General features: G+C 35.8%; 1 protein-coding gene across 1 annotated transcript in view; it reads right to left on the minus strand.

Annotated features, from left to right (window-relative positions):
• Positions 1-10,143: 10,143 nt before the first annotated feature.
• IMMP2L (inner mitochondrial membrane peptidase subunit 2) overlaps positions 10,144-21,373 on the minus strand; it is a gene marked incomplete at its 5' end in the record, with an annotated part of 447,227 nt that continues 435,997 nt past the window's right edge. The window contains one exon of the mRNA XM_084270897.1: positions 10,144-10,632. Coding sequence (XP_084127023.1) covers positions 10,480-10,632 — 153 coding nt within the window. The 3' untranslated portion in view covers positions 10,144-10,479. The remainder of the gene's footprint in view (positions 10,633-21,373) is intronic.

Raw genomic sequence — 21,373 nt, forward strand, 5'->3', positions numbered from 1 at the left:
CAGTTCAATTTTTTCGATTTCCTTAATTGGCCGATGTGTAAAGAGCTAGAGCAGCATCCGAGCTGAACATGTGCTTTCTTAATTAATTATCTATAATTTTAAACTTTACAGTCTATAATTAAAGTTTCAATCTATATGATAATTTAAATTACATATATTTTAATATTCTCAATGAAAGGATGTGTTTACGTTTCAGACATCAACTAGGCAGCACATGCTAAGTTTTAAAAACATTATACAAAAAATCAGAAATTCCAAGACCCTGAGATTTCATATTGCATTTACTTCAGAGAGATGCCCCCAACCACCATGGGAAGCCCTCCACCACATAGCACTGAAGGGTAAAGAAGGGCCCTGATGTGTTGCTCAGGTATGAGCAATTTACCAATCTATGGGAGAGTCAGGCATTGTGTTTCACCAGTATCTACTCAAAAAATGCTTAATTGCTCCCTTGGCCAAGGCTCTCTTCCATTTCTACCTTATATGAATACATGATATGATGAACAGTGTAACTTTCTCCAATATATTTACCGACACTTTTAAAGCAATATTGCAAAGGTTTCCAAGCCATTATGGCTTTTACTTCAAGGCTGTTGCTGACACTGCTGGGAAACTGCAGAGACACTTACTGTTCATGGGAATGGACGGTGGAGGTCAGAGGACCAGGGGTTACTTTTTATCAAAAACTCTTGCATTCCTCCTCTCTGCAGATAAGTCCAGGATTGAACTGTGGCGGGGGGGGGGGGGGGGAGGGGGAGGAGGGAGCGGAGGGGAGGGGGTGTTTTGATTTGCTTCTGTAGAGATCGAAGTATTTAGTGGTTGATTTGGGTTTCTCTTGTTTTGCTTTGTTTTCTTTGGGTTCTTTTCCAAAGGAAGAGAAAAGATAAAAATAACCCTAAAGGAGGGAGGGCAAGATTCTCTAAGCAAGTCAGCAAAAGCTGCAAACACATAGATCAGACAGTAGAAACAATTTTGTCTTTGTAAGCATGAGGGAGGACTTTTTGAAAGGAAGTTGTGAAGGAATAAGTAAGGACAGTTTCATGGAATCTCTGGGGAAAAACTCTCAGAAAAATATTCCATACTGATTTATAAAAGTGCAGAGATTAAGAAAACTAGACAGAGTCTAACAACGGAAAACTGGAGTGGGACTAGGAAGCATGGAAAATAGCTATGTTTAGCAACTAATTCAAGGAGATTGTGCAAAGAGCAGAGAGATGTCTATGTTCCAGAAGAGTGATGGCTACCCAAGAAAATTAAACATATCTAGGACTATTCATTCGTTGTCATTGATATCAATGGCGTACTTTCACACTATTAATTAAGTTATTAATTAATGGTAGGCTCACTGCATTCAAACCATCCATAACAATGGTCACAGGAATGTAAACTCCTGAACTCTGAATGTTGCTTGAATAAGTACTAATTTTCCTGAAAAAATACTATGCCTGAGGATGTCCCTAGACAGTTTTAACTTACTGGGATTGATGCAAAGTTAGAGACTAACTTTTCTGCCTTTGGACAATTTTGGCATTTCCTTTTCAGTGCACTTCAGAAATCTCATTCTTCCATAGTAATTGTTCTTTCCTTATTTCTTGTATAGGGACCGTGGGTATTCATATTGAAGATGCTAATTCATTAAAGAAATAGTGTAGAATCATAGAATTATAGAATGCTTTGGGTTGGAAGGGACCTCAATGATCATCTAGTTCCAACCCCCTGTCATGGGCAGGGACAGCCTTCACTAGACCAAGTTTTCCAAAGCCCCATCCAACCTGGCCTTAAACACTTCCAGGGATGGGGCTTCCACAACCTCTCTCGGCAACCTGTTCCAGTGCCTCACAAACCTAATAGCAAAGAATTTCTTCCTAACGTACAACCTAAACCTATCCTTTTCCAGCTTGAAGCCACTGCCCCTTGTCCTATCACTACGTGCCCTGGTGAACAGTGCCTCTCCCACTTTCCTCTAGGACCCCTTTAAATATAGGTATGCTGCATTTAGGTCCCCCTGGTCTTAAAGCAAAATGTCTAAACCTTCTTTTCAACATTTCTGTGAAAAAAACAGACATTAGGTTTGGTGGAAATTATTTTTTTAAATCTTAAAGTCATTGTCTCCAACTATGAACAATCTTTCAAGAAATCAGTACTTGGGGAAACCTGCAGCTACATAATTTTGTGGGATCAAAGGGAAGTTCAAGATTATTCTGTGTAATAAAGTTCAAACAGAACTAGAACTGAACTTGTCAGAATCAATGCTCCATTTGGCCTTGATTTGAACTTATCAAGGCTTTTTGATAGCAATTTGCTGTGAAAAGTACTAAATCGTATTTTAAAAAAATAAAAATAAAGGCTTAGATTCAGGAAGTTAACTGAGGCAACCAAAGTCTCTTTCAGTCACTAAAAAAAGACTAGTAGCTCCAGAATGTCGCAACCCACATGTCCTTCCTGTGGCATGCTCTGAAGGGACCTGTCTTTAAAAACATACTAAGCAGTACCCTGAGTATGAGTACAACCCCATTTAAATGGTTGAAGTTACTTAAGTGAATTTGGACTTAGAAGTTGCATGGAGGATTTGGTATTCCTTCTTCATGAAGTAACCCTAAAAACTCCTTTTATATTATGGATCCTGTTGTAAGCACTTCTGCAAGCAGTCTTCTGCTTCTAGGAGAGAACCATCTCTGTGGAACCACTATTGTGATCTTTCAGGAGAGAAAACATACATTTTTATTGTCAGAGAGTGTTAGGCTGTTGTTTACACTTTATGTTGGCTAACACTGATGCGGAAGATTTAAAAAAAAAAAGTAAAGAAAAAAAAAGAAAGATAAGTAATCATTTTTATCTCAACTTTTCTCCAAACTTAAGGCATAGAAAATATTTTTTTATTATTATCAAAATACGGAAAGATAATACACATTTTTCATAAAGAAGCTCTTGACAGAACATGGTATGGCTTTTCCATTTACCCTCTGCCACTCAAGACTTGTGACAAGAGGAAAAAACAGCTTGATAGTTGCCGAAATAAAGTCCAAGGCATTTTGTTTGAAGCCTAAAAGTGGAGGTTTCCATCTCAGTCATAATTTCTGTCAGTACTTGTGAGTTTCTCTATTTCAAGCTTCACCTTGCTTCTATATTTAGACATAATTGCTCTTTCCCTTTGGAGACATAACAACCTTCTCTTGACTGAAAATAAAGCCTTAAAAATCATCTGACCCCACTACTAGGCATTAGGCCATGCTATTAGAGATTCTGCCAGGCATTTACAGAAATTTATTTCCCACTGTGGATATTCTTTAAAAAGGTTTATGTCTTATCTTGGTCACTAGTTAAAAGATTCTGTAGTTGAGAGCTCTGTGGCAAAAGATACTCCAGCTTTCCTGTAGCACTTTGTTCCTCACAGTTTTAAGTATTTCCCTGAATATTATTTCTATGTACAGAATCCATGTCTCTCCTCTCACCTATGAACACAGTCATTTCTTTATAGAAGGTTATCCAGTTCATTTCAGTTCTTCAGGCTAAAGAAAGCCTTGAGCCTGAATACTGCTTTGCTGTAGGCGAATACACGAGCCATTCAGCTATGATGTAGAAGATAGCAGCTTTCTCTTGAGAGGTTTTAAAATAAAACACACCCCTGGGACCAAACTATGATCTCAGGTGATGGATTGCAGTAAGCAGTTCTTCCTGGCACTGTGGTAGCCCCAGAGAAGCTTACAGGTCTAGTTTCAGTTTTGTCTCCATTGGCTTAAGCATAATGATTAAATATTGCCTTAAATAATCCTTAGCCTGTCCTTGGTACTCCAAGGCATGAGACTTCTGTTCACTTTTCAGGGTGTCTGGATGGCATAGATGACAGAGTCTACTTCAGGACCCAAGCATCCTAAACATTAGGGCTTCATGTGCCTTGAGCATAGTCACGAATTTTGCACACATAGCAATCTTCTACCTGATGATTTGTAATCTTTAACAGGACACTCATACAGTGTAAAATATGACGATAATAATCATTAACATTGATATCAGTCCTGACAATGTTTTATGAGGCTAATGTTTTCTCCTCCTTAGAGTAGAAGAACTCAAGGAACAACATTCCCATTTACTAGATTTTTCAGACAGATACTGTGGGTGAAACATGCCACAGAGAGGATCAGCTAACAAAGAAATAATTGCTCCCAACTTAAAACAGGGGATGACACAAGTAAACAAAAGTTGCTATTTGCAAACTGAGACATTTCAGATATTGCTGCTGAAGTTAGCATTAAACAATCATATAAATAATGAGAATATTCAGTTACATTAGAATGTGTGTAAAATAAGTAAGGAATTTAAATTTCCGTGCCTCAGCGCACACCACTAACTAACTGCCTGGGGTCGGAAAGTAATTTCCTTTATGGCAGGTTATTCCAAACTCTTCACTCTAGGAAGTACAGTTTGCTGATCCCTGTCAGGAACTGGACAAATAGACCCTTAAGGTATTTCAAGTCAGATTCAGAACCATCCATTTATAATGAGGGAAGAATGCAGAAGAATAAAGGAAATTAATTTCTTTAATTACAGACTCATCAAAAGCAGGTTAAAAAGTTAAGTACTGTAGCCCAGTCTTAGATCTTGAGGCATCACAGTTCTTCAGGACCATTTGTGTGATTAACTCTTGTAATCAAATGGATAAAACTATAGGGAGTGCTAAAAAAAACTACTGCTATGTGTTTCATTTTTTAATTGAAATGTGTATAAGAAAAAAATACGAGGGTGGTACATTTTAGTTCCCAAAGGATGTAAAATTTAATTTTGACATTTAATAGGAGGATATGAGAAAAGGTTAGATGTTAAATAAAATGCCTAGACATTTGTGAGTGGGATGGGGAAGATAGTACGTGATGTGGTGGGTTAATATCGTTCCAACAAGTTTTCATAAATTAAATATTTTTTAAAAATTCAGATTATTGTCAGTGTATGATCAAGATCAGCTAGTCAGATACAGCTGCTGCATTTTTAAAATTTTGTACACTTTCAGGATTTTAGTTACAAATCATCCACAGGTGAGACATTCATCCAATAATACTCTTAACAGAATCCAATCAAGAAGATATTTGGATGGTCTGAGTTTTGGGAGTATTTTCTGTGTAATATTCTGCTTAAAACTCTCTTGAGGTGCAGTTACACAAAGCAGCTTCTGTCTTATCTTTTATTTCACAAATTAAATAAAAAAAGCCCACAGCTTTGAGGGGCATAACAAATAATGCTAGAACTTCCACAATAGGCTATACAATATTTTTTAATGAAAAAACACTGGAAATTATTAGATTAAATTAGGTTTGTAGTTGTGGAACCAGATTTAATAATCTGTGCATTTACTTCCCACAGAAGAACTACTTAAAAGGAGTATAGATGCAGGGATGAGGTCTGTATCTCTGCTGTCTCTGGGGTTCCTGGTCTATCCTCTAAGCCACTGCCATGTGGTTTTCTTGCAGCATTTGTTCTCCAGTTTTCTTCAAGAGCTTTAATCCATTTCTACACAAAAGACCAGCTCCAATAGAATGTTTAGAATGTGCTGCCACATGTTATTTACACAAATCCAGTCTCTGGGTGAAATTGGGTATTTACGGAACAAGGACATTTTCTACAGTATTTGCCATTAGTATTGCCTCATTACATTTTATGTGAGACTATATTGCCACAGGAATCCTTATCTCTAAAAAGACTCATATTTCCCTTTCACCGTACTCTGGTGGAGGGTTATGGTGTCTACTTGGAATTATGCTCTTCACTGATCTTTTTCTTTCATATAGATTCATATTTTATATCATGAATGGTACATTTGTGCGGTAATCCTACAGGACAATGCATGTCAGTGAATGACAGAGTTTTGCTGCTAAGAAGGAAGACTGTGATCTAAGAATTCCTGTTTTTTTTTTCCAAACATATCATGATTATCACATAAGATTTTGTAAAGATGCCTAATAGACCATGATAAAAAGATTAGACCATGTTAGAATGAGGAGGAAGAAAGTAATCATTTTCTTGATCATAATAAAAATGATAGTAAAATATTCCAAAGAGAGAGAATTATTCCATATTATAGCAAAATATCAAAGGATCACCAAAGTTGCACAAGAGCACACACGTTTGTTAACTGTTAGACTCCTGTGCAATACAACTAGAGAATGATGCCTGACAGCTATTTTACTTGTAAAATGCTAGAAGGATTTAGAGCTGTCTGATTTTAGTGTGGCAAACAGACCTAAAAGAATTAAAAAGATTTGTGAAAACCAAAATTCTGCATAGAAAGAGCTGATATCTGCCATCGTTTGAATTTATTATGTTACATTGAGTTCAGATGTCTTAGATTCAATCTTTGATATCCAGTAAGTATCTTACTTCATTTGTGTTAATACATGAGGAGCCAGACAGTGTAAACTGTTTACTAAAGCACAATCTATTGTCTTGGCTTTGCCTTCTTTCCCATGGATAGTTTTGCGCTGAATTATCCTTTTTGCAATAGATTCAGACCTGAGCAGCTAGTGTTTTGTGTATACCATGGCAGATTGCTAGTCTTCATGTTGCATTATCTAGGTATGTTATCTTAAAGGATGAGTGGATGGAAGAAATGGAACTTATCTTCTGCTACAGTGAGTGCTTCTTTTTCACAGGGAATCCTCAATAACTAATTGAGAAATCTAATATGCATTAGATGTTCAGTCATTCCTTGCACCATCTTTTCACTTTCTCGATTGGCATTTTGGTTTTCTATATGAAGCTGTAATGCTTAGACATTGCTGAGTTGCATAGCTCTGCTCTGTCACTCTCTCAATCACAGTAGCTCATGACTGCTAATTCCTGATCAGCTTCTTTGGGTAACATGGTTTAGTGAAGGGTGTCCCAGCCCATGGCAGAGGGCTTGGAAATAGATGATATTTGAGGTCCCTTTCAACCCAAAGCACTGTATGATTCTATGATCTCTCCTTGCTGCACAGAAGCAGTCAGGAATCTAGAGGCAGATGCTATTCTTCGTCTTGGGCCATAGGTACGATAGTTTTAAAACATTCTTAATGTACTAATTCTGTCTTGTGCTCATTCCTACTTAACTCCTGTGAAACCAGTTCCTTACTGCACTGCAGATGGGGTCCAGCACCAAAACACCAGAAGGCCTGTGGTTGCAGAGGAAGATGCTGACTTAGAAAGCTAATCATGATGGGTTGAGTCCATGAGAATTTTGTCACTCATTTAATTTCCGGCAGAACAGGCTGCTCATTATGTTTCATATGTGAAGGCTGAAAATCAAATACATTATTATATCAATAAAATACTATCAACTTTAAATATGTGGTTATCTGGTTTTGCTGCTGCTTAGTCCTTTCTGCTTTGGCAATATGGGTCTGCTCTTCATGCTCTGGATACTGAATGACCTATTACGTTATCTTACTCAAATGTTTATGATTTCATTGAGTTATTTCTATTCACTGAGCTATGTGATGATGAAGACTGTCATGCATATTAATCTCATGACAATATGTAGAAAAATAACTTGTTTTGCAGGAGTCAGGTTCCTTAGATGCTTATTACAAGAAACTGGTACATGAGTCTTCTGTAATACTGTTAGACTTGCATATGATGAATCTTATAAGTCTAAAAGAAGCAGATACTGATGTAATTGCCTGCATGTCGAGCATCAAAAGCACCACCATGTTTAGCTATCACAGAATACCTAATTAGAGAATGTATAAAATAGCTTATGTGGACCTTAAAACCTAGTTCATTTATCTTCCTCTGTCAAAGTATAAATAGTCCTGATAACAAATTTTAGAACCTTTCCATGAAAAATAACCTATTCCAATGTTTTATTATTTTTGAAATTCAAATGTCTCTTTCTCCATGTCTAACGTAAAAGTCTTATTGTTTCATTTTCAGACTGTTAATTCTCCTCCAGTACATGATGGATTTGGAGAACCAATGGTTCTCCTCCACTTCACTGCAACCTTTCATGATTTTGAAGACTATGCCTCATATTCTCCAGACTAAATGATAAACCCAAGTTCTGTCAACATTTCTCAGAGGTCATGTTTTTCTGGTTTCTCTTAATTTTTGTTGTTTCTCTTTAAAGCCTCTAGTTTTCCCTCGTTTTTTCCTAATCTGTTGCCTAAGATTGTATTGTATATAAATGAAGCGGAAAGAGTTTCCTGAGTTTAGAGGCTGTACTGTTGTTAACAAAGTATGGTATTTTTCTTATCCACAACACCCTATTGTTGACTCATGCTCAACTGCCATCCACTATAATCTCCAAAATTTTCATTTCATCTAGCAAATTTATGGGTCATTATTCTACCAGACCCTTTGCTCATCATTATTGAACTAATACAGCTACAATCAAATACCAGTCTCCAAAATGATGGCAGCCTTTGCAACCATTGCAACATTGTCAAACTTAATAGGCATATTCTCTATTCCATCATTAATATCCTATATATACATTAAAATTCATTAAAATTCATAAATATATGTATGCAAATATAGATGAATAAATATTTGTTAGGTATGTCACAGCTGAATATTTGGGACATTTAAATTCTTGCTTGTATATGGTTATATGATAAAGAGCTGGTCTTCACACAGACAAGGAGCCCAGATGAGCAATGGTAGCTGGGGTAAGTCAAATAATACTGTCACCTACCTCTTCAGTGGCTATTACAGGAGCCAGCAGGCTGTGAATGTCCTAACCTCACAGCCACGGAGCACAAAAGCATGATGGTGGAAGGGACCTCTATAATCCAGTTGGACAGCCAACTGACCAGAAGTCATTTAGAAGGTCCTCTGGTGACAGTGACCAGGGGTACAGGGATTGCTGTGGGGTGCGCACCAGTGAATCACAACAACCAAACAAATTTTCCATCTTGTCAGTGTATTCAAGAATATCTGCTCAGCTGATAAAGAAGAGGAGGAGGAGGGAGGGAGTGAACTAGTGGAAGGAAGGGAAATGAAGGCCTGAACAACTGGGAGAAATAAAACTGATCTACTCTGGTTTTGTTCTGCTTCTTTTTTTGTTTATCTCTTTCCTTCTCCTTTCACGGTTTGTATCTATGCTACCAAAATTAATTATGACTGCACTAAATTTCTTGAACTCATTTAGTTTTCTTAATTAATTTGAAGGAAAAAAAAAAGTTTGCAAACTGCTGTTATCAATCACCCTATGCCAATCAAAATAATTGTGAAATCGCTGCAATTAATACTCATACAAACTGCATTAGTTTTAACTAAGATGTGTTCAACAACCTATGGAAGAGCTTTTTTGGAGCAAAAAACCATCATGGCACACAAAGACAGTACAGTGTTGAGAGAGTAGAGTACTGGGCAATTTAAGAAAAAGGTTAGACAGTAATAGACAGTTTTCATAGTGATTAAACTGATTATCTGATACATAGATATGTGTCTTCAAAGACCTAAGAATTTATTTTCATGTTGTCATAAATTCTGATACTTGCATGATTTTAGTTGAAATGTTTAAAGATCTTTGTGTGATTTGTTAAAGTTTTAAAGTACTATCCTATCTAAAGTAAAATTCAATAAATACCAAAATAAGCTGGCTCATACTAATCTGCAGTTGAAAATGTGTCATTTTCCAAGTTCTTTTCACTGTGTGCAGAAGCTTTACTGCATATTCACAGGGTGTATTTATAATAGTAATTATATTTTTATAGTAATAATTGTATAGTATTTATAGTCTAAGTAGATAGTTTCTAAGAAATGCTGAAATTAATACAAATTATTTACTGTACTTGAGAATTGAAGGAAACATTGCCTTCAGATATCACAATATAATTTGTATATTTGGATTGAATACCTACTTCAGCAAGATATACAAGGAATATTTATATAAAACACTCCTGGAAAATAAATTAAAAATAAGTAATATGTACTCAGTTTAATAATAAACACAAGCTGCATTAAAAGAAAAAAAAAATCTTACAAGCTTTTTAGAAAAAAAAATACATATATGATAAATTTTTCAGCTACAGAAGCACAGATTCTTAAGTATTAGAAGTTATAGGAGGATCCAAAGCATTTTACAACTTTGGTTGGGGTTTTTTTCATATGCGAACAGTGATAATAATAAAGGTTCTGTTCAGTTACTAAAGAGACAAACTGAAGGTAAAAGATTAAAATATTTTATTGAAGATTTTAATAAACTGTTATCCAGAGAAGCACAGGTACAACCATTTTACTACTCCCAGAGGAATTTAACATTCAAACCTTCCACAACCATTTATTTCAAACCAAAATAACACATAATGCACTATTGTTTGAGACTTTTTAAAAAACACCAAACACCATAACGAACAGAAAAACCTGCCGATAAACCACTTTACACTTAAGGTGGCATTTTAACATGAATATGTCACATGTATTTGCTGGTATGGTACCTGATGTTAAATCACACTTGGCAAAGCTCTTACTGGTGATGAGATAACCACTGCAACTCTTCCTGATTAAACTTTACTTCAGTGGTTTTCCATCTGAACATTGAGATGACTCCTGCTCGCTGTGGAGTGGTTTGCGCTCTGGAGGTAACATTGGCTGTAACTTCTGCCAGCGGTGTGGGGGCCAGAGGATATGAGTAGCTCGACCATGTAGAAGACCAAGAGAAACCTGTAATCAAAATATAAACCAGAGAGATTATTACATACGGCAGATGAAATAATACGCAGAAAATACAAAGAACATGATGTTTTGTTAGAGCAATGAGAACTTTGCACGCATGATGACTGTATCATGCATGTAATGAGAGGAAAAGAAAAAATGCTTCAGTGACAATTTCTCTCTTTTTTTTAATAAAACATTTTTTGGAACTCAAAACAGATTGTTGAAATGCAGTGGCTGTAACAAATATGAACTAGGAATGGCTTTTCAAGTTCAAGAAAAACAGCTGGTCAAAACAGGTGAGGCATTCTATAATCCATTGAAGATTTTGGTTATTAGTGATTCTGGGTAAAGCAGAACAAGGTTCAAGTATCTATTCTGAGTAAGTTAAACAGAACCCGTGTCTCAATTTGAGCTATGTATTCTAATCACACCAAGACAGCAGCTTTTCTAAACATGCTGTGCTTTCTGTCTTTCAAAATTCCATTTTGTCTTCAACAAAAAATGGAAAATACTGTGATCTGTAAATAAGTCCCCAAGGATGAAAATGTATTTCTGATAGAATTATTTGAAACATATCTATAGATCAAATATTTTTTAAGTTTTAGGACCACTTACTCTTCATTCATGTTTTGTAAACATGTTTTACCATCTTGTTGCTCATTAATACTTTTTCTGGAGAAAAGGAGACTGATGACTGAGGGGAAATCTCAACGCTCCCTTCAACTACCTAAAAGGTGATTGTAGTGAGGTGGGGGTTGGTCTCTTTTCCCTGGCAGCTAGTACCGGAACAAGGGGAAACAGTCTAAAGTTGCATCAGGGGAAGCTTAGGTTCGATATTATGAAAAAATTCTTTACTGAGAGGGTTGTTAGATATTGGAAGAGGCTGCCCAGGGCAGTGGTTGAGTCACCATCCCTGGAGGTGTTTATAAGAAGAGTAGATGTTGTACTTAGTGACACGGTCTAATGTTGAACCTAGTAGGGCTGGACTCAATGGTCTTGAAGGTCTTTTCCAACCAAAACCATTCTATGAGTCTATGATTATTGTTTTACTTCAATAATTTCACTTGACTAATGTTTTACTTCAGACAATCAAAATAAAAGTCAATACTGATATTGCTTCCAAATCAATCACTTAAAGGTGGCATAGTTTATAAAACTGAATTACATAGAAAAACTTTTCAAAATTACAAACAAGTTATGGTATGAAATGGCTAGACTAACAGAATAGTCATGTTTTCAGATTGAGATAACAACATGGACCTTCAGTGTCTGTATTTAAGATTGAAATTAAGTAATTTGGCATGGAGTTAATCTCACTTAATTTGAAAAGCCTGCAGGATAGACTTCTGCATCCTAAATTATTTGTTTAGATTTCTTCTGGAGACAGCAGGGAGTAATAAGCTTCCCATCAACTATAAAGTATCCAGTGCCAATAGAAGAGTTATAAACAGGAGAAAAACATGGTTGGAGATATTGAAAGGTCTCCATATCCTAAAGGATGAAATAATTCACACTCCTAAAGAGGCATCAGGGTCAGAAGTCTAGAAAATTATTAATGGCATGGATTATTTGTCTATGATGTCATTATTTCTCATAAGTAAGAGGACACCTCAGATAACATTATTTTAAAGAATTTTTAAAGCCAACAAAAAGGAAATTCTTCAGACTGTGCACAATTACATCACACTTGACCATATTGTAGAGGATAGTGAAGACAATGAAAAAGAATAACAAACTAGTACAGAAAATAATAAAAGTCCATCACACACAATCAAATACAAATAAAAGAAACTATGGTCTATATACTCCACATTAGGAAACACAGAGGGAAACATATATTTGTTTTATTACGCTCTAATGATCTTGCATTGGCTGTTGTTAAAGCCAGGAGTTAAATGGATTTCTGGTTTGAACGTGTACATTCCTGCTTAAATTTTTATGTAAACTCCATTCTTAGTTCCATTCCATTACTCATAACAAAGAAAAGTGATTCTAGCAAGCAGGTAATTCAGCATTTTATGCAAATAGACACCAAATAGGCCCCTAGGAATATCTTCAGCTAATTCTCTTGATTTAATTTTGTAGGATTAATGTATATTCACCAGTCTCTCTCTACTACATAATCAAATCAGTGAAGTTGAAGTGGTCTATATCTAATTCCATATTCTGTAGCTTGATGAGGCAGGTGCTGAATTACTTGAGTATAATTTGGATACTCAATAACCCACAATATCCAAAAGAATCTGAAGGAGATCACTGAAATTGCAGTCTAGCATCATCTTTCACCTGCTTGATCCCTTGCAGGGGTCACTTGCTTCCCTGATCCATTGCAGCTTTCATCCTACATTGAAGCAAAGGACAGACTCCTAAATGACACCTCTGTTTTGATAGGATTTGGCTGCATCGACAGAGCTACAAGTCTTGACATACTTCTGTGTCATTTGTTGGACATGTACAGAATTCACAATATCTTTTATCTTAATTATCCTATAAAGTGGTCTGCAAATGTAATATTGCCACTGGGATTTGTTCTCTAAGTATACAGCATGATGGCACACACATTACAGGCTGGTGCCAAAACATAAAACCGCAGCAAACCCCACCACCGCATATAAAATGTGACAGCATTAGTACAGAGAAAAATGTTAAAATACTCTTCTCAAACACAAATAACATCCCATTTTCAAAGCTCTGTGTTTTTCTCAGTGCACTGCTTGTTACTGATGTCTGTAGGAGGTCTGCATGCCGACTGAGAATATAATAAATGAATCAAAACTTGTTTGAAGCTGAGGCGGGGAATAATTTTGCCCAAAGGATTACTTCTACTGGCCATCATCTGACTTGAAACTAATAAAGAAATATCCTTCCTATAAACCTGATTTACAGGACAACATGACTAGTGTTAAAAAGGAAAAACGGATATTGCTGGATGATGGAAGTCTTTACTAAATAACAGATGACACTGATGCTATAGGGCTTCTTTTATAAAAAGTTAAAGACTCACTTTAAAAGCACCTTGATGTTTGACTTCTGAAAACAACCTTAATAACTTTTATCCTTTGCCTATTATTATTCTGTAGTTACCACAACAGCTATGAATTTCACTGAGGAAGAACAGAATTGTTCACAGAGAATAACCCGCCCTTGTTAATGGGTTTACCCTCATCAAGGTTAGAGATGGACAAAAGGTGAAATTAGAGGGTATACATTCTGCTGCAACAGCAAAATGCTGAAATAATCTATTAAAATAGAGACTAATCAATTCCCTTAAAGATTTTTTTACTCTCTTTATTTAAGAAAATAAGTTTACGCTCTGTCTCAACTGTAAGTAAAATCAGTACTTTACAGGCACAAATTCTCGGAGGAACACATTTCATTTACAGACATGAGTAAGAGATGACAGCAAGCTAACTAGTTTATTTTTATTTCTACATTATGATCTATTTCTTATTACTGATGTAGCAACAACAGGCACTATACTGAATTGAATTTTTCTCCCTAACCTGTGCTGTTTAGGAATATTTTATATATATATAAGAATATTTTTATACATATAATTGAATAGACTATTTAATTGAGCAACTGAGAAGACATTCTGTTAACATAGCAATTTATCTGCAAAATAAGTTTTGAATGAATAATACAGTTTTGACACTGTTACTATGATAAAAGCATATTTTGTCAAAGTCTGCTCCTTGTTAGTATGTTAGTTGTATGGAGACTGATTAGTTTTGACATCACATTAGAGAAAGATAAGTCTAGCTTGATAGTGCTGTCTGCAGTGGTATTTACAACTATCTTGCTCATTCTATTCTAACAGGGTGGGATAAACACACCTTTATTAGTATAGAGGCTTACATTTTTATCACTTCTACCAGTCCCAAAATGCTCATTCATTTACAGACTATACTCTACACCTTTTCTTGCCTGTTTGCCATTTGACATCTTCACTAGCTCTTACCATGATGCTTTTTCTGATCTCAAATCACAGTGGTAAAAGCAGCATTCAGACTGTCCAAGAATCTTGTATAGATGGAGCACGCAGTGATGCACACCAAAATTTCTATGGAAATACAGGTCTTCAGTTTGGATTTCAAGAAAAGGAGAAGTCCAGATAAGGATGTGACCCTAAAAAGGCTATTCTCATCTTTCTCAGGGTATAGAAAAGTCTATGCAATCTGCTAAATTCAGGACTATTGCTCCTAGTTGTCAGTTCACTTTATGTTAGGTATATGCCCCAGAAATTTCTCTTTGCTTATTTTTTTCCTTGAACCTTTGGCAATTTTGCTCTAGTATAAATAGGCAAAACTTCAAATTCCATAACAACATTAGAACAAGAAAGTATAGAGCTATTGAATATAACCTGAAAAACAGCAGTGCAGAATCAAAAAAACAAGGCTCTTACAACCTTTTCTAAATCTAGACTTCTTAACTGATCAATTTGCTAATTAGAAGTAATAATAAGACAAAGAGACAAGAAATAACGCGAGAATGTTCTTTCAGTTGTTGTTGTAGTCCTGTAAGACAGTATTGTCTTTCTTAGTAACAAGCTGTAGATTTTGCACCTGCTTTGCAAAGCCTCAAAGTTAATTTCTCAGGTCTTGTCTGAAATTTCCTTGCCTGCAGGGCGTTTTGATTTAGCTTCTTTAGCTGCAACATTTTTTCTAATGATCAGGTGACTATATCCTTATTTGTTGAAGTTTTTGGTACATCCCTTATATTTTTTACATTTGCATAATCCTGTGGTATAATCAAAGGTGTTACATATACAGTAAAAATAATTATTCTGTGTAGAATTAAATATTTATGAATTTAGCATAATAACAAATATTTATGAATTTAACATAATAATAATAATTTCTACAATACTGTAGAAATTGGATAATAAGCAAATTAGCAATGATCATTAAAACAAAACAAAACAAACCCCACAAAAACTGGCTGGGGAGTTGGATAAAAGATTTTGAGGGTAACTAAAAGAAAAAATGTTCAGAAGAACATATAACTTATGTAAACCAAATATATACAGGTAAAAAGTGATGTTCCCAATCAATGAAGAAAGAACAAGTTAAAAAAGAAAGTGGACTAAACTAGCCCCAAGTGGAACTGAGAGTAAGGAAGCAGAAAAGATCAACATCATAGTCCATAGTAGAAGAATTCAGGACATCAACAACTTACTAAACCAACCCTTTTCCCTGCTTTTTGAGGAGGGGTGCTGCAACCTTAGCACCTAAAAGGGCAACATAAACACCGGGGAAAGGGTGGATACTTGAAAGTGTTTGTGTGACATTTTTACATTATACTTCTACTGAGACTTTAGTATTGATTTGATATTTTGGACTGTGAATGGTAAATGGACTAACCATATTAACAGTCTTAATAAAAGTAAATTCTTATTTTAAAACTAACTGAATTGGTGACTTTCTGTCTCAGGTAACATTAAGTAGCTGCTGGTTTTCTAATCGTGTCTACATAAACTCTAAACAAGTGGTGCATACAGAAAGATCATCTTTTTTGTTTCTCATGCAATATTTGTATTCTGTTTTCTTCCTCAACCAAAATAGTACTAAATACATTTTGGCTACCCCATTTCTTCTGCTTAAAAATTCCCAAGAAATTAAAAATCAGGAAAAAAAATTAAATAGAAAAACTAAGTTTTATTATTTTGTTATAATGTGCTTTGATTTGGGAAGATTGTGGCTGAATTTTAACTTAGTTATTTCAATAAAAACAGGAAATACACATGAAACATTTATATCTTTGTGACAGAAGATTCTGAAATAATCACACTGCAAAGTAAAAACTAATGTAAGAAATATAGGAATACCTCAATTTGTCGCAGAAGATAATAATAATCAAAGGCAAGAAGAAGATAATAATAAAGCACAGCAGTAATCCTTAACACTGGAGCAGAACAACAATCCCCTCAGATCGTGCACTTGAATAAGTGCTTGAATACACTTTTTTAAAGAAGAAATTCTATAAATTGCTATCTAAAAATGATCTTGTTACGTCATGTTAAAGCCTAGAAAAATTTCAACATTATTTTTTACATTGTCTCCTGGTCTCATTAATAAATGTTTAAATTGTGCAAAACCTCTAAAGTACCACTGGGAACAGAACAATAACAGCTACCTAATAAACTGAAAACAGAACTAAATGACAAGATTATAACCTGTGTACTTGAAAAATTTCATTAACAGCCAGAAAATCACAATTTTAAAGGCATATATCAGCCTCTGGTTTTGAAGAGTCACTTCTGCTTTAGTATCTTACGCTGATTTATATTCTAGCAATATTGCATAGGCCTTCCAAATGCCATGGCCTGTGATAAACATGGAAAATAAAAACATTAAAATACTCTCAAACCAGAGATAATATGTATAATCACAAGTTTTCCAATTAAGCTTTCTATTCTTTGCAGTAATATATTCTCATGACATTTTTGGATCATATGCAGGTTAGTAAAGAAGATTTACATACAGCCTTTCACATGCTCAGCACGATGCAGCATAATTTGTATTCAAAATTTTCTTATACTTCAGCCCCCCAAATCTTAAAGGAAACCTCAGGATGGAAAAGTTTAGGCAACTATGCAGTGTTTCAGTTATAATGCTAACAAAAATGTGTAGCATGGGATAGATATCTGTGTCAAATTAGATTGGTTGTCTTTAAGAAAGGTTGTTGCACTGGGCTTTGATATTAGATTGTAGGTGTAAAATGGTCTCACAGAGAATTCTCCCAGTAAATTAGACTCTTCAAAAAATCCATACTTTAATAGAAAGTAAACATGATTGCTATTACATTTCATTTTCTGTACATGGTTGAACTTTGAAACAACTACTATCAAGTGCAGTAGCAGGGAAAAAAACTCAATAAAAATAAAATCCTGTGGATTACAGTAAAATCCCAGAGAAACCACTTCCTCTAGTAGAAGTATCTGTGATAATGAACAATGGCAGAAAAAACAAATATCCCTGACCTCCTTCTTTTATGAATATAAGAATAACAAAAAGATGAGAATCAATAGATTGTTTTGTAAATAAAGCCATCCCACATGAGCTTGCTGAAGGTTGGCATAACAAGAAGCTCATGAATACAAAAAAAAAAAAAGTGATCTGTTCCTTTCAGCTACATAGCAAAATACTACTGTCTCCATCACTCTTTCCTCTTGTCCCTGAACAAATCAGACCTAATGGAGCCATGAAGATCTAGTGACAAAGAAAAGAATGCAACCCATTAATTTTGTTAGTAAGTGTTCCATTACGGTTCCATTAGTTTGATAGCTGAAGCAGCAGCTCCAGCTACAGATAAAACATCCCATATGTGTTCTCTTTCACAGAGCTACTGTGTAATTAGTAAAGGTCCTAATTAAAGTTACCAAATTCAGATGTCTTCATTTAGATAGAAAGTATATTATTGAAAAATCTGAAAACACATAAATGACAGTTATTTTACTTTGTCAGGCTTAAACAGTGAAAATAGACACTCAAAAGAGATGCACATGTACCACACATATATGCACAGGCATAATCACAAAATAAGGTGTAAAAGAGAAATGTACTTGAAATGCAATATGTAATTCCCAGAATGAATAAAATGTGCATGTTAGCACAAAGTAACTATCTGAAATTATTATAACAATTGTGACTGCTCCAGTACAACACAGGTTTGCAATTTAAGCTATTCATATCAGAAAGGGTGAGCACAGTCACTGCATTGTAATAAAAGCTCAGGTTATTTACTGAACTGAAAAAATGTAATGTACTAGGTGTCAAAATAACTGGGCTGCATTCACATTTGTTCTATCATGTCTACATGCTTATGTCAAACTTGAAGTTACAAGAGAGGTAAAGGAAGGGAATGGTCACTGAAAATAGAATATACTTCGCATGTGAGATTTTTCTACAGCTAGCTGTGCAGAGACTAGTTAGTGTTGAACCATGACTTACATTCATAAAGTTAGTGTAGATTTAAAGGAATTCAGTATAAAGCAATGTATTTTTTATTCAATTCGTGAAGAAATCAGCTGTCAATTCCATTCAGTAAATTAAACAGTAACAGGCTTTGTACAAGTATTCTACGAGCTGAATTATATCTCAGAGCATTTTATTGCAATTGTCAAGGATATATTATTGAAAGGGACACTATAGCTATTAACTTCTTCACTTATTCCCAGTTCCTCCTCTGTGTTTTCTAAAGACATCTTTTTAAAATAGAGGTTAGCATATCACACAGCACTACTCTTTTATCTTCAGTAAATATAGCATTCTTAGAAATTATTCTTTCTTGCTTATGATTAACAGAACCATTATGCTAAATAGGTCTACAAAAAGATTTACAAACCAATCTGATATTTATTTTAGGTTTCTAGTAAGAAAAATGGCATGTGAATTTGTTTAGTGCACAGTATGATGTGCTTTGCATGATCCATACACATAAATATCGTTTAATACTTAAAAGCTTTTTAATATTTCACTGGGTGATGCACAAAATTCCTAGAATAAATAGGATTGTCACTAAGTCATGTAACTCAACAGAAGAACAAAATGTACTAATAGCTTTCATGAAAGAGTCGTACATTAAAAAGCAGTAATATATTTGCAATTCAATATTTTAAGAATTGATAAATCAAGTGACAGGACACAATTATTAAAACACATTCATTATCTTCACCCAGAGAACATTAGCTATATCCCAAATCTATGCACATTAATTATTCAGGAATACATAAAAGCCTTCAGTGTGACTTCCTGTTCAGCAACATATTGTGTCAGTGCCACGGAGTCAGAGGAATGTCAGGTTTCGTGACATTTCTCAGCTTCCTACACTGATATTGATTGTGTGCATTGTCTTTCCTGACAACACTTAGGACACTACAGAGAAATGCTCTACATTATAAATTAAGTTGATTTCCAGTTTTCTTTCATTCCGCGTCATTAATTTAGTTTCATTCTAGAGTGTTGGCAAATGCAGCAGTACAGCACAACGAGTGTGAGGGAAGAAGACACAGAACAGCTCTGAGAGCTCACTTGCTGCCCAGGGGCTCCACTTGTCCTCTTACTGTGCTGCTCCTCTTTGGACCCAGAATCACAGAATCATGAGGTTGGAAAAGACCTTTAAGATTGAGTCCAACTGTTCCCGTCCGATGCTAAACCATATCCCTAAGTACCTCATCTACCCATCTTTTAAACACATCCAGGGATGATGACTCAACCACCTCCCTGGGCAGCCTGTTTGAGGTCCTGATAACTCTGTCTGTGATTTTTTTTTTTCCTAACATCTAACTTGAACCCGCTCTGGTGCAGCTTCGTGCTATTTCCTCTTGTCCTATCACCTGTCACCTGGCTAAAGGGACCGTCTCCCGCTTCTCTACAACCTCCTTTCAGGTAGTTGTAGGTGGTGATAAGGTCTCTCCTCAGCCTCCTCTTCTCAACGCTAAATATTCCCATCTCCCTCAGCCGCTCCTCATATGATTTGCCCTCCAGCCCCTTCACCAGCCTCATTGCCCTTTTCTGAACACACTTGAGGACCTTGATGTTCTTCTTATGGTGAGGAGCCCATAACTGGACACAGTACTCGAGGTGTAGCCTCACCAATGCCGAGTACAGGACCATTGACATGACCCAACTCATCCCTGCAGGCTGGTGCTCGAGCAGATGGAACTGTGCCCTCTGTTCCATCAGTCCTTCTCTGTGGTGCTCTGTGCTTCCAGGAGAGCCCGACAGAGGTGTCCCAGCACTGCTCTGGCCACGGAAATTTACTGTTAAGCTCGGGGAAGAGCTCTCCATATTCCTGCTCTGCTCCCACTGCACACTCACAGATAAAGCAGGCCCTAATGATGAGTAGCTACTGTTGCAAAGCTGAGCAAATAAATAGGATGACAGATTAAATTCCACCAAATTTCTAGAAGTACAAATGTGCCAGGGATCACATACACACAAGCTGGAAGAGATGATATTTCAGACTCATTCAGTATAAACAAAAGGAAAGGAAGTACTCCTACTGTCAAAAGGAAACAGTAGGCCAGATACATCCAAATTCTTCTTCAACACAAGTGATATGAAAAAACCCACACAATAGTTACCTATTGCATCTAATTTATATTCTTTATGTTCTTTCTAAAAGCTCATATAAACACCTGATCAAAAAAATCAGGGATGTTTATAAACTTAGAGATGTGTAAACACTAAGGTATGTCATGAAGAACATCCCATCCTGCTGCTCCCTTGTCTGCTCTGTAAGGAGCCGCTCCAGCCTGAGTGGCTCCATCAGTGAGGATGGAGCACTGGGACGGCACTGGGAGCAGCAGACCCCAGGTGTTTGGGAAAGTTCATTACTTTAAATTTTACTTGGCAGATACCTGGCAGTCAGTCAAGATCACATGACACTATTTTTCAAATGCTAAGGTTGGGGGTGGGGGGTAGAAGACAAAGTAAAGAAGGTCAGCAGTAGCCAGGACAGTTAATTGAAAGGAACAGGTGAGAAAATACCTCTTAATTAAAATAAAATGTTACAACACCTCATGATACTACAATTGTTACTGGGCAAAGCAAGCCTTTTCCAAAGCTAAGAGAACTGTTTATAAATTTACAGTGACAATAGCTTGTATGCTCAGCAAGTAGATCTGTCATCCTACTCACAGCTTCTCTGTTTTTACCACACATTTCAATAGTTCTAGTCTGATAGAAATGAGATTGTCACAATACGCTTAATAAAATATTTTTGATTTTCTCTTACCTTAAAA

This window comes from Gallinula chloropus (assembly GCF_964237585.1).
Source record: "Gallinula chloropus genome assembly, chromosome: 1".
Classification (NCBI taxonomy): domain Eukaryota; kingdom Metazoa; phylum Chordata; class Aves; order Gruiformes; family Rallidae; genus Gallinula; species Gallinula chloropus.